The sequence below is a fragment of the Diceros bicornis genome, chromosome 26, assembly GCF_020826845.1.
Source record: "Diceros bicornis minor isolate mBicDic1 chromosome 26, mDicBic1.mat.cur, whole genome shotgun sequence".
Lineage (NCBI taxonomy): Eukaryota > Metazoa > Chordata > Mammalia > Perissodactyla > Rhinocerotidae > Diceros > Diceros bicornis.
This window is the reverse complement of record NC_080765.1, coordinates 41857246-41871405: the sequence shown is the minus strand read 5'-3', so window position 1 is coordinate 41871405 and position 14160 is coordinate 41857246. Positions and strand designations below refer to the sequence as shown.

At 44.0% G+C, this 14160-nt stretch overlaps 1 protein-coding gene across 2 annotated transcripts in view; it reads left to right on the top strand.

Moving 5' to 3' along the window:
* Positions 1-8315: 8315 nt before the first annotated feature.
* Positions 8316-14160, top strand: part of RBFOX1 (RNA binding fox-1 homolog 1) — a 358536-nt gene continuing 352691 nt past the window's right edge. For both annotated transcript variants that reach the window (XM_058570100.1, XM_058570099.1), the window contains exon 1: positions 8316-8414. In XM_058570100.1, coding sequence (XP_058426083.1) covers positions 8316-8414 — 99 coding nt within the window. The remainder of the gene's footprint in view (positions 8415-14160) is intronic.

Genomic DNA, 14160 nt, shown 5'->3' with positions numbered 1-14160 from the left:
TTCATTAGCAAGGTTAAATAAATTGTGTATACTCAGAAGACCAGGGCAGAAAGGTGATGTGTACACATTTTCGTATAAATGCCATGTCATTTGAAAAAATTCTCAAAAAAAATTGCATTTGGAGTTAGTCATCCATAAATGTATTGACCTTGTTGGTCTTGTTTGTGTAATTTTTAGCAAAAAAAGAGATATCTATTTCATCAAATAGTCAGGCACTGAGAATAAAAATAATTCATAATAATAGTTGCTAATGTGTATTGAGTGGTTGCTAGATGACAGGCACCAACCTCAGAACTTACGCGTATTACATCATTTTATCCTTTAACAACTGAATTAGGAAGGCAACGTTATCATCATTCCCTCTTAGAGAGAATGAAACTGAGGTTTTAAGGGCTTATAACTTCATAGACATTTAATAGCAGCTGTAGAAGTATGACGCAGAGCCAGGACTTCACACCCGAGCAGTGAGACTCCAAAAGATGTATTCCCCACTATACAGTATCGGCATGCCCTCCTATGAGCCAGAAAGAGTTCCCAAATCCTGCATCACAGCCATCATATTTCAGGCGGCCTTGAATGAGCAGAGCTGCAAATGCTGTCATTGAGGAAAGTGAATGGACTCTGGTGATCCAACAAATTCAGTTCAGCTGACCTTTATGAAGCCTCTCCCATGTGAAAGGCATGCTGCTCCGTGGCTCAGGGAACTCAGAAATGAGAAGGGCGTTTGGTTTGTTTTGCTGCAGTGAGCCTGTGGGGATGAAGAGGGTCGTTATTCCAGCCTGATGAATGTAAGCGTCCATTGTTTTCAAGCATCCTCACAATGGTTAGCCCGTATTGTCGAATCTTGGTGTGCCAGTGCCTGTGCTAAGATGCACTTTACATTCATTATCTCGGTGGTTCCCAAGCACTGATCCACAGATTCATCTGATTCCATAATGACATTTTCAGCAGACTGAAGCTAAATGAGAAAATTAAGGGAAATTTAGTGAAAATTTTAATAGACCTAAATTTAATCAATTTGAAGGGCTGTCCTTTATTTTGAGATTATGTCCTTCTTGCTTTTTGGTACAAAATGCCCTTTCCTTTATGAAATGATGGCTAGAGCAGATGGTGTGTGTGAGTTTGTGTGTGTATGTATGTGAATTTGTGTGTGTGTGTATGAATATACTAATTTAGCCAAAAAAGTTTAAAAGTCGTTAATTTCATGCAATCCCTCCATTGTTTTTAAACTTTGAGTGTATTAGTCCATGAATTAGGGAGAAAAAAAATCCGAGAATCATTGCAATTCTGTGAGGGAGCTATTATTAGCCCCATTTTACAGATTAAAAAACTGAGCCTCAGAGTAGTTAATTCACATGCCCATGTTCATATATCTTGCAAGTGGCAGATCTTGGGTGTAAACCCAGGTTGTATGTTTCTGTAAACCTGGAAACCTCCACTGTGAGCATGCTGGGGCTTTTGCAGCAATGGGCTCCCTAGCCTTCCCCTGGCCAGGGGGCAGACCGTGTGGCCATTTTCAGAGTCTTGAGACTCTTTGGGCCTTTCTTTGGGGTGCAGGCTGGAATCCAGGACAGCTTTGAAAGATTCGTGGTGTTGCCCAGGAGCTGGTGTGATGCAGACCTGCCCCTCCCCTTGCAGGAATGCAGGAGTCAAGAAGACCCTTGCCGTATGTCCCTTACCTCTAGGCCTGTGTATCTTGTCCCTGCTCACCCTCACAGATTTAACAGTATAGGTGTGTGGAAAGGTAAACGCAGATGGTCTGTTGACCCGCATACAGCAGACCCACACAGCAGGTTGGCCTTGCCCATCGATTGCTCCAAGCTTACACTCTATGAGGCCATAGCTAGTAGCCAGTGCCAACTACACGGGGAGAGGTGAGAGGAAAGGGAGACAGACACATTTTCTGTTCCTCCTGAGCTCCTTCCTCATTGGGCCTGCAGGGAAGAGGCGTTTAAGCCATGGCTTGCAGAAACAAAAATAAGAACCTCATTCTCTGTATCTCCCTGGTCTATACACCAGGCCTGGTGCAAAGACAGTCTACCCACCTATGAAGTGGGTGACTGAGAATCAGACACTCCTGGGATGGCAAGCCACTTCTGTCTCTTATTTTCTATGGAAATGTTCACCGGTGTCCTGCCTGGCCGTCCACTTCTCAGCAGCCCTGGCACCTGAGGAAGTGGTGGGGCTGGTACTTTTCATTTTCATTTCAGAACAGGTAAACTGAAAACCTTGTCTCTGTGAAGTTATGTTATAAATAGAAATTGAGGTTCTAAGGTCCTGAAATCCTGCATGGCTGCCAAGATATGTATGATTTTTCGTTTTGTCATGGATGTTAAATATCTAAAATATTCCAACTCAATAGCGGGTTTAAGCAGGTTTTCATGGACTGGCCAGGAAAATTTACCACCACTTATAAAAGTATTCCTTCAGAACCTGTAACCCGAATTCTTTATAATGACAATAATGATAATAGTAGTAGTAGTAGTAATAAATTATTTTATTTTAAAAGTAACAGACAAACACGTTTTTGTTGTAAAAATTCAAACAACATATATTTAAATAGCCTAAAAATTGAGTCTCCCCCATCTTCTATATCATTACTCTAGACTTAAGCAAATTTACCAGTTTGACTTATATCCTTCCAAACCCTTTTCTGTGTATTTCATATATGTATATGTCTGTGTGTGTATTCATACATATGCACGTGCCTATGTTATATCTATATGCACACACGCACACCTACATGTGAACAGATTGTGGGTTTTTATTGTTTTTTGGTTGGTGTTGTTTGGTTTTAACGTAGGAAATTTTATTCTATATGCTCTGAAACTTCTTAAAGGTCTGTTTTAGAGAGCTTTCCAAGGGAAGACACATACATACTCCTCCGTCTTTCTAACAGCTGTGTTATATGTATGTGACACAACAGGTTTTCCTATCTCCCTATCACTTCTGATCATCTGCTTTTACAAGTAATACTGGAATGAATATCCTGGTACATGTATCTCTATGCCCACCTCAAGTATTCTGCAGGACAGATATCTAGAACTGGAATAATTAGGTTAAAAATACACATATTTTAAATTTTGATAGTGAATGTTGAACTGTCATCTCCAGAACCTTTCCAATTTGGATTCTCACCATCTGTGTTTGAGACTACCCATTTCTCCACAGCCACATCTATTCTAGATAAGATTGGTAGGCATTTCATTTATTTAATTAGTTGATTTTCTTTATTAATTGATGTCAGTCTTGTGGACAGAAGATGGTAGTAAACCATTCTACACAACCAATATAATTTTGAGAAGCGTGTTTGTCGTGGGAGCTAGTTGCCAACTGGGTATCCCTTGTACTTGTGTTTCTGTTCTTTTATTCTTGGGCTCACCGACAACCCACACCCAGGCTAGAAGGCTAGCAGAGTTTGAGGGTCCTGGACCCAGAAGCGGATTCCAATCTCCAGCCTCAATCCTGTCGTTACATGCAAAGCAGTTGTCTCCGAATGGTTGGAACTGGCTCTGCCTGAGATGCAGCTCTCTCTGTGCTCATCTGAGTGCTGCCGATTCCTCGGCCCTCAAACTCCGCGCCCTGCACTAAGCACGCGTTTGCCGGGAGAAGTGCATCTGAGAAATGGAGCCTCTGCTGGGTGACTTGGAGGGACCAGCAGGGGCTGAGACCTCATTCTAGAGGCCAAGGGACCAGCTTAACACACAGAGAGCTAAAAATAAATGGATCATAAAAACCTCAGAATCCTTGGATTCCCTGAGCAGAAAGAGACAGCAAGAGGTCATTTGGTCCAAATTCCTGTTGTGTTCATCCATCCATCCATCCATTCACTCACCAACTCAGCATTTTCTGAGTGCCTACTGTATCTCAGACACTGTATTAAAAACCTTGCATGTCAAGTAGGCAAAGCTGCAGGTGAGAATCTTTCCAGTTTTTAGTCATTAGAAATGCCTAACTTCCCACTACCACTCTCAGCGGGTGACCCAAGGGAGCTCCAGAATTAATATATTAGACAAATCTGGAACTTGGTCATGGGATCGGAAGGCGTGAGGGTGCAAGGAGGCTTTCCTTGAAGCTAAAGCTGCATTTGCAGAGAAAGCAAAGTTTTTATCCAGCATTTACTGCGACCTGCCCTACCCTCCTTATCCCTGCTGTCCTCAATCCCCAATCCTGTTCTTTCATTTTTCCGCACCACTCATCACCTTCTATGTTCTGTACAATTTACTTATTTCTTATCTTTTTTGTTTATTTTCTGCTCCCCGCTACCCCGCAGAATATAAGTTCTATGACATCAGGGATCTTTGCCTTCCCCCACTGATACAGCCTTAGGGACTCAAGCAGCGCCTGGAATGTAATCAACATGAACTAGCTCTCCTTCAAGTGTTTGAACAAGTAGGTGATTCAAAGTGCTTGTGATAGAGATCATAAATCATTAGGTTTTCTCCGAATACTTTCATTCTCACCTTGCTGAAGACTGAGACTGTAGTTGTCCGTATCAAATTTTGGAAGTGAGAGTAACATACTTCTGAGCCACTCCTTGACATTGTTACAGAGCTAACCCCGGTATGGATAATTACATTTAAGATCAAGAAGTCCTTCCTTCTATCTAACTGGAGTTTTTCTTACTGTGAGGCATGGCAGCTCCCATAGAAGATCTCCTTTAGTGAAATGTCTGCCCTTTTGACAGCCTTAGGACATTTTAATAAGGAATTACCAAGGAGAGAAAAGGAAAAAAAAAATTGCCTTTATTCTTTTAAATAGCTGGCAAATTTGAGGGAAGGAAAAAGTTACAAATACTGTTGTATGAGTCAAATTAAAAGGAGCAGTCGCCTTCTGCCTAAGGAAGTATCATTTGAAGATGGCGTTGCTCACTGCTGGTTTTCTGACCCTCTCTGCTTCCTACAGGCTATGTACAACCATTCAGGGAAGGGTCCTTGCAGCTGAAAGGCAGGGGGTGACCCTTGAATGTGGTGCAATATATACACCCAAATGATACTGAGTGCCCAAGGATTGTGTGTAGAGAAAGAGAAGAGTGTTTTCTTTCCCCACTTCTCTCATTTATTGATGTAGAAGAATCCTTTGGGAGCTAGCAGCATCGATGTGGCTTTTGCTCAGTCTCTGTTGAGACAGAATTCAAATTCAGCATCCCCAGATGCTTCTTAAAAGGCTGGCAGAGGTTTGACATGGAGTGAGCAATGATTGTAGATATGGCATTACCATTTGATTTGGGGTCATCCGATGCTCTATTCCTGGTTAACGTGAACTGAGTTTACTAGCCCCTGTAAAATCTGTCCTACCCCATCGTTCATGCGGGTGCCGCATGATGGGGCGTGTGTTTGTCTCTGTGCATAATCGTGTTTGTATGCACTTGTGCAGGGGTGTTTGGACACCCCTAAACAACTAAAGGAAGTTGTCTCTGGACAACTTCGTTGTCCAGAGAATGCAGCCTGGTTCCGAGCAATTTTGAGATGCATTTAGAAGGATTGGATTCCATTGTTTCGCTTTGCAGACTTCCAATGCACCCCACCATGAAGACCTAAGTTTAACGGGAAGTCTGAGCCATTATTGTCAAATGGGTCTATAGGACTCCAATCACCACTGAGGGTTTTCAACTTTGGGGAGAAAACGGATCGGAAAACCAGTGTTGGCTGAGTGCAGCAGAGAGCAGTTATTGGCTCCTTACATAATGTATTTGTTTTTCATTAAACCATTCAGATAAGGTCTTATTAAAGAAGTGCCATGTATTATTTATCGTGTTTTATGAAAATGAGCTGAAGGGAAAATTCTGTCCTCTTCTTGGGGCATTTGCAGGCTTTTCCAATTCCAGCAAGAGAAAAATGAAGGAAAGCAGGATGAACCCCTGTCAGTACAGCAAGTTGCTTGAGGCAAAAGGAAAGGATGGGAAGAGAGAAAGGATGGAAAAGGCAGAATGGTTGACCTTTTATTCCACATATGTTTTGTGGAGTGGCTTTCTCATGTATTTTGGCAATTGCAAAATTAAAAAAATAAATAAATAAAAGACAGGCAGAAAGTAAGAAAACAAAGAAAACAGAGAAACAGTTTATTGGAAATCAGACCTTGTCTGATTTAATGTGATTTCTGAAACAACATAGAGCAAGGATTTTTCAGACTAACCACTGCCACCCCCTCACCAAAAAGGCAGCATCAGATACCAGCCCATGCTCCACTCATCTCCCATATCAACTTCTACTTAGGGCTAAGCATGCTACCGTGTCCCCTCTAAATTGATCAGATGTGTAAGTCCCAGGGCGTTGGAGGGGCTGGATTTGTCAGATGAGGAGAAAGAAACAGCCTGGTCAGGGCCTGGTGTTTGGCATAGACTTTATAGTTATCGATGGCATTTCAAAACAGAACAACAGAAAAAATGAAGCCGTGGAGTAATTAATTTCCTTTTCTTCAGAAAGCATTTTGATTAGCCTGCAAAGTGAGTTGTGCCTTGCGAGCTCATGGCTCAGTTCAGAAGCTGTCATTTGGCTGAGAGGGTCCTCGTGAGCCTCACTGAGGGGTCAGTGGGGATGCCCCTGGTGGCCAGTCCCCGAGAACCCTGCCTTAACTTCCCCTTCCTGAGGGTGCCCCCATCGCTCTCAGGGTGTGCTCCATCTGCAGGGCAGTGGCAGGCTCCCAGCTAGGTTCCTTGCAGGGAACCCAGCAATCAAAAAAGATGCTGTTCAGACAGCCTCTTGCTCTGAAAATAAAAAGAAAATCCAATCACTGGGTCAAAATCTATGTTATAAAATATGGCTACTATTCCTGATCATCATTTTACTGCTGCCAAGAATGTACTTTTATTTTCTGTGGGGACCAAGGACATGTTAGAGTCTTAATATTTTCTTTTGATTTGCAGATCACATCCCATTTTATTGCATAAAGACTAACGAAATCTACTAATGAATAATTATTACTTCATAAAATAAAGGGGAGCGGGGAGACCCCTCTGCAAGAACAGAATGCTAATTTGGCCAAGGAGGGCTGGCCAGGAAGGAGAAAAATAAAATAAACAAACTATTGTAATTTGCCCGCTGCAGCCCACAGAGTAATCTGTTATCAGACAAGGACTTCCCCATCCTGCGCATTTATAATTTGAGAAGAGCTGGGATTCTAGGCTGAGAGAAGCCCCCCTTGCATTCACGGGGGACTGGCGTGTTAGTTAGTCCAACAAGCTTGATTTGCACGCCAGCCAGGGCGGTTTCTCCCATTCAGCGGCTCAGGGGCTGGAAGGTGTGCTCGCGGCTGCCTGCCCAGCCAAGACGAGGCGCAGAGCGAAAGCTGCGCCCCACACGCCTGGGGGTGCATCGCCGGCCGGGCCGCCCTGCTGGGGGTGGGGGGACCCCCAGAAACCGCCCTGCCTCAGGCGCCTGCAGCCCCAGCCCCCCCTGCCCCCAGCCCCTAGCATCGTCTCAGCACTCTCACGAGGGGGAATCCCATTTCTGTGTTTATTTTCCAACGAGTCAGGCAAACAAACCGCCACCAAAATCTAAGACTCCGGGTCCCAGCTGGGCAATCGCAGTAATTGTCCAGCTCGCCTGGATGCTGGCGATGTGGGGCGCTCGCTTGCTTCCTCACCCGCCCCGCGGAGATTTTTAGCAGACACAATTTGAATTTTGGTGAGTCGTTTAAAAAAAAAATAAAAAAGGCAAAGGGGAGGGAAAAAAAAAAAAAAACAACCCTGCCCCTGGACCCATTTGACAAATGAGAAGGCACGCAGCATCAGCACCAGCCGAGTGAGCCTCAGTGTGAGTCAAAATCCCTCTCTCTCTCTCTCACTCTCTCTCTCTCTCTCTCTCTCTCTCCTCCTTTCTCCCCCTCCTTCTCTCTCTCGCCCTTAGCTTTATCCCCCCCCTCTACTCAGCATCTACAGGAGGGCATCCACCCCCTCTACCTTTCACAGAAGTTGCCTTTGCCGGTTCTTGTCATCTTCCCGGGGGCGTGGAGTGGGGGGCACCTTCCACTTTGAGGGGCATCAGAAAGTAGGCCCAATAAACCAGAGAAACGATAGCGCCACAAAGGAAACAAAATAGTTTCCTGGCCCTCTCAAGTGTCTTAGTTGGAGGCAGATGAACGCCTGGATCTAGCAAACCCTGAGGGAAGGAAAGCGAGGGAGGAGGGACGCGCGGGGTGCGGCAGCGGGGAGGGAGAGAGAGAAAGAGAGAGAGAGGAGAAAGACAGCCACCGGGTTTTGACTTAGATAATCAGCAAAATTAAAAAGAAAAAAAAAATTGTAGCGACCAGGCAAAGAGCGGCGTGATTGCATGCGAGCGTCCCCAGTCGTGCTTGGCGGGCGCCAGAGAGACACGATGCAGCATCCTCTGACGGGGGCCACCTGCGTGGCGCTCCCCAACGTGGGCATGTGTCCCCAGCTCTCGTGTGCCTTGACTTTTATGTACTTACAGCAGGTAAGGCGCGCGTCTTCCCTCGGTGGCTGCTTTCCGGGGCTCGGCGAACTCGGTACCCGCGTCGCTGGGTTGCGCTTTGGTACCTTGGAGGGGTTTGGGGAAGGGGCTCATGCTTTTGGACGGGAGGGGTGGGACCGAGCCCCTCGTTCTCTGTGGAGCCCAGACACCCCGCGCTGAGCTGTTTTTACACCTCAATGAATACTTTGAACGCCTGATTCTGAGCTTGGGTACAGGGAGTTTAAAATTGCAAACTGCATCTTCCTACCTCGCATTTTTCTCGTGACAGTGCGTCCGGTGGCGATCTGAGTCTAAGACCCTTTTGATGCTAAGAGTTATGCTAAGAGTTTGGATCTTTGTGGAGGCACTTGGGTGCCTGGAGTTTTAATTCAGCTGTTTTAATAGGGAGTGGAAAAACATATGTGTGTGTGTACGTGTGCTCCGTATTTTTGTTTTCTTAAGTTTGTCTGGGTTGTGCTATATTCAGTCCGCTTGGGATGGGAGCCTTTGGGTTTCTGGAGTGTCTCAGCCCCAGAATCTGCCTCCAAACTCACTGGTGTGCTGTGATGAAGGCGAGCAGTTTGGGATGCTGTCTTTGTTGGCATGTGTAAAGGCTTTTTTTTTCTCCTCTATTCCCTTTTAATGGTCTTGCCAGGGATTCTGTGTTTATATTCCCTTCTGTGTACATTTCAGAATCATTCATTATGTTTCTCTCTGTCTTTCTCTGGGTATTTCCCTTGGACCCTCTCTGTCTCTCTTTCCTTCTTTACTAGTAGGGCTGCAGGCTGAGTTGGTTCCTGGGCTTGGGAACCTTGTGGAGTGACAAGCCCAGCTCTGCCTCACTGGGCAGGGGCTGCGGATGTGACCGGCAGGGATAGGAGGGTTTTCTCATGCCGATGGGAATCCTTCTCCCTTCCTAGGATCAACCACCCTGCTGCATGAAGAGTTAACAGTGATTGTAGACATTTTATTTGTTTTTCGATGGACTCCCTTCCAGAGCACCATTTGTTAACTGTGTGTGGTTGGGGTTGACTAAACTTCCTCTACGAGTGTTCAGAGGGGCCTCCTTCTCCGAAGACCCTCAGTTTCAATCTGTGTTACAGGAATATATGTGTTCATAAAACGTCAATATTCTGTTTCCAACATTTGGGTAATTTGTTATCAAGTTGGTTGCCTCCAGAAAATCGCTCTTAGGTGTATTTTCTGTTGCAAGTCTTTTTGCCAACAGCCTTTTTTGTTGTTTTAATATCTTGGAAACAAATTGGTTTATCTTTTTAAATATTGTTTTATTCCATTTCTCATTAAGTAAATTGTGCCAGGAAACACTTCCCAAGAGCCTACTGGTAACATATTATATGATGCATCTGCTTCTAACATTTCTATGCCTTTTCTGTGAGTTCCCGTGTGTGTGTGTGTGTGTGTGTGTGTGAGTGTGTTTTACACCAGTTACCCACCAGAAGAGTGTCCTAATGAGCATTTCTACAGATGATAAGCCTCAGTTGGATTTAATCAAATTATTAATATTAGTTGATCATTTGCTCCCTGTATTCACTTCTTTCATGTTATTTATGAATCAGTTTGAACAGCAGTACCTAATAAATAGAATGCTATAGGTAGTCAGTGTTCTCACACTTTCTCTGTGCAATATTCTTTTTTTAATAGATCGATGTTTCCTCCTTCTAGATTGTTAAATTGGTTTGCTCATTTAGACACAACTCAGGAAAGAAGACAGGGACTCTGAGTGAGAGGTTATTCTTGCCATGAAAAGGACAAGTTTATAGGATCCATGCAGGAGTTCTCAGCATCTCCCAGGCAATCTTTTCCAGGAGGGAAAATACTCCTGCCATGGAAAGGGGAGGCTCAATGGGAATGTTAGCAGCCATGACAAATATTTAGAAATGACTAAATCAGAGTCATGGTTCTATATGAAGATAGATGGAGGTGGGTTTTTGAAATGTGCTTTGGAATGCACCCCGCTCTTGAAAGGGCTTGTCATGCTCTCAGTGGAAGTATTTGTAAGGTGATGCTGTGATAGTGTCAGAATGCGGTGTGTGTGCGTGTGCGTACGTGCATGTGTGTATTTTTCTGAGTTTCACTAAATGCCTGAAGCATAGTACAGGCAGACATTTATTTTTGTCTGTCTTATTCAGAATCAGGTTTTCTAGCCACACCTCCCATCCTTCCTAAAGGCTCACTCTCAGGGTGGGAGAGCCATACCTTCAGGTCTCTCCCAGCCATTGCTGTCATGATAGTTTGTGTAGAAGTCTCATGTCACTGCTTTTATTTAGCAGTCCAGATAATTGGCTGATTAATGGTGTGAAATAGTTCACTTCAATATCCACAAACCACTTACCGATACGATCTATACATCGTCTATACATATATTGCCACTATATTTTCTATCTGCTATTAATCTATAGCTATTATTGTATCTCTATTTAATTTTGATGATCAGAGGGCTAATATGTACTCTCAGAGTTAGTTGATCAAATGATGAATTAGGCAACATCTGTGATAAATGACACCTTCGTTGGAAACGTTTTATTATTATTTAGAAATAAACATAGTTCAGGAGTCTTTGTCATTCAGATCACCAATTATATAAGAAAATAATTAAAACACAACTCTCTTATTTTGGAGCTTTTATCATTCTGTTTTATAAATGCGCAAACTCTGTTTAGGGGCCAGCAAGTCTTCAGTGAAAGATATTTTCCTGGAACGAATTTTCATATGGCACTTATTTCTCATCTAGTATCTAAGGAAAATTACTTCATCGTTTGCTTTCTTTGCCTCATCCCTGACATCCGATCTTTCTTCCTAAACCTTCCCAGATTTGTTCCTAAGACAACTCATGAAAATAAAAATCAATTGGGATACCTCAGCGTCTGAGTCTTCTCTGAATGACCAAGTGAAAACTATGTAACCCTTTTGCCACAAAGAACTTACTTAATCAGGCCAAAGAAGAGGCGACGTCGGTGTTTAAATTATTAGACTTATTCCATTTCATTTATTTATATCTTCCAGTAACTCTGCTTTGGATAGGTATTTTGGTACAGTTAATTTCTTTTTCTTTCTCTCTGTCCTCTCTTTTAAAGTTGGAGATGTTACTACTATCTTGTGGTTGTAGACCATTCTCAGATGGAAGGGACAGGCAAGCCCTGGAACAACTGGCTTCAATTTTGCTGTCCACGGAAAGCCCCTGCTTCAGCCTCTGTTCTTGACACAATGCAGTGGCTTTATCCAGTGTCTTCTTCGATGGTGAATCTTCTTCTCCCAGATGAACTTCAACTCACATCTCCCCAATACAGAATCTGTCCAGAGTTCCAAAGTGGGTACCCATTTAAACATTCTGGCTTTGAGAGAAAATTCTGAATCCAAATTCCAAATTTGGGGGTTTGCTGTGGGCTAGTTCGAAAGAGAATGTGTTTTGTTTTCCACAGAGAGAGAAATAGAAAACCACACTCACATTCATAACACAAAAATGTAGATGCTTTATTCCCATCCTAAGTCACAGGAAGCCCACCAGAGAACATTCATTGCATGGTAAAGGATGGCAAGGCTTCGGCTAGAGCAGACAAGACTTGTTTTCTGAAGCACGCTGCATGTCAGGTTCCCCCAGAGCTGTTTCACGCTGAGTTCCACCTTCCTGAAAGAGGAGAAGTACCATATTAACTTAGTTTTCCCTGTTCCTAAACCACCATCAGTGTCTCCCAGTCCCGTTCTAAGAAAGCTTCTCATCTGTCAAATTGTATTCCCTCAGAACCTTTTTATCAAGCTAAATTTAAAAACAAGTCAAATGCTTAAAATCCACATTAAAAGAGGGGAGAAAAAAGGGGCTCTAAAATAGGCCATGCCACTGTCAATATCCGAAGATTGGTAATTTTTCCCACTTAATGATGATCCATGTGGTTTGTTTTAAATAGTGAAGTGGTTTGTACAAAGGGTAATTCCTGGTAAATGAAGCCATTGCTCACCGTGGACATCTTCAGATCGAAAGCAATTGAACTGAAACCTGCATAGCAACCCTTTCTGTCTTTAATTAGAAAGTGGTTCTTGTGTAGGGTGACCCGGAAGATGGGATCTCACATGAAGACTGTAGGAGGGGGCAGCGTCCCCATGCACCGGCTGCGATTATAAATTTGGGAAACGTGAGGTAGGCCATAGCAATTATGGCTGCGTAGAAAAGTTCAATTCTCATTCCAGTTACTTTCCTTGTGCTGCTCAGCCCGATGATTTATAGGGGCCCAATGGCATTTTATCACCTTTTTTCTTCTTGGCTTAATCCCATGTTGATTTATTAGATCGTGCTGTGGATTGGGGTAGTCAATTGTGTCAATAACGCAGAAAAGAATTAGGATAGATTATCTTCATGTCTGAATTGTTTAAGGAATTTAAGTGGCTGGAATGAGCACATTTCCAGGCCCGGGTGACTGTCTGATAAAACATAGGTCCCTCTGTTTCTTTCTACAGAGATCCTATGTCATAAATTGGTTTATTAACCAATCTTCCTAGTTTCTCTGCTTTTTCCAATTAAGGTGAGAAGACATGAATTGTGGGGCTCTTATTAGCCAGATAAGGCCCATATCTCAGGTGGGCTGGGGTTCACTCTGTGTTTCTCCCATTTCAGGAATCTTTGGGGATTTATTGACTGCGGGGTTACTTGGGTTGCCTCTGCTTTAAGATTATTTAATCCGACATTCATTTGTGAAAATTGTAAGCATCTGTTAGTCCTTAGACCCAGTTCTGCGCCATTCGGCAGGGCTGCCTGCCATTTCATAGCAGTTTCCGTGTCAAAACGTGCAACCGGCCGCTTCTGCCTTTGCCCGAGTGGAGAAAGCCCGTGTTATTAGTGCTCACACACCATCTGTTTTCCTTACAGCTGGCCCTTGAGTAATTGTCCAGTAGCTGATGGACTGAGGGTAGACAATCTTTTTTAGGGTTTTCTGATTCGTTTAACCAGGCTCTCTGCCCCAAGAGGAAACATAATGCTTGTTTATTCATATTGGCCGGGTAAAAACAGGGTAGTTTGTCAGGCAAATAATAGTCTTCTGGAAGAGAAAGAAATTGCAGCATTGTAAACAAAATCAGGTTGGTGTGTCTGTGCCTAAGGGGCCCTGTGGTGCGCAGGAGATGTCATCCTGTGAATGAGGCAGAGCTGACAAAGTGTGGGCGTAATTGCCCCATCTGCAGAGACCTTTTTAATGGATGAGGAGAGGTGTCCCAGGGTGCTGTTTAATTCAATTAAGAAAAGCAAAGAAAGTTCCATTCATCAGTAAAGTTACCTATTTCCCGGCACCGCCCAAGAGAACTTTACCGGGCTGAGCACTGACCCGTGGCTGTCTGCGTGATGTGGCATGCCTTGCCTGGCCCCATTGAGAGGGGCTGTGTCAGATAGGGTCAGCTCTCAGGCACAATAGCTCAGGAGGGCCCTGGCCCTGGCCCTTCCACTGTGCTGAGTGCAAGAGAGCTGGGGAAATGAGCAACGATCCTGCAGGCCACCCCTGCAGGGAGACACTGTCAGAGATGGGGCTCTCTGAAGGATCCCCGAATCCAGTGCCTGAGCCTGTCATAGGGTTAGGAAAGGGCTTATATGGTTGGAACTTTCTGGCTCCTGAAAGCATTTGGGAAAAATGGATTTCCTGTCTATTTCCCGTCTTCTTGGCATATTGTGGTCCTGACTGGTTGGTCCTGGCTGAAAAAGAGCAAACAGTGACTACTGCCTATTGCCTGGGATCCCACTTCCAATTGC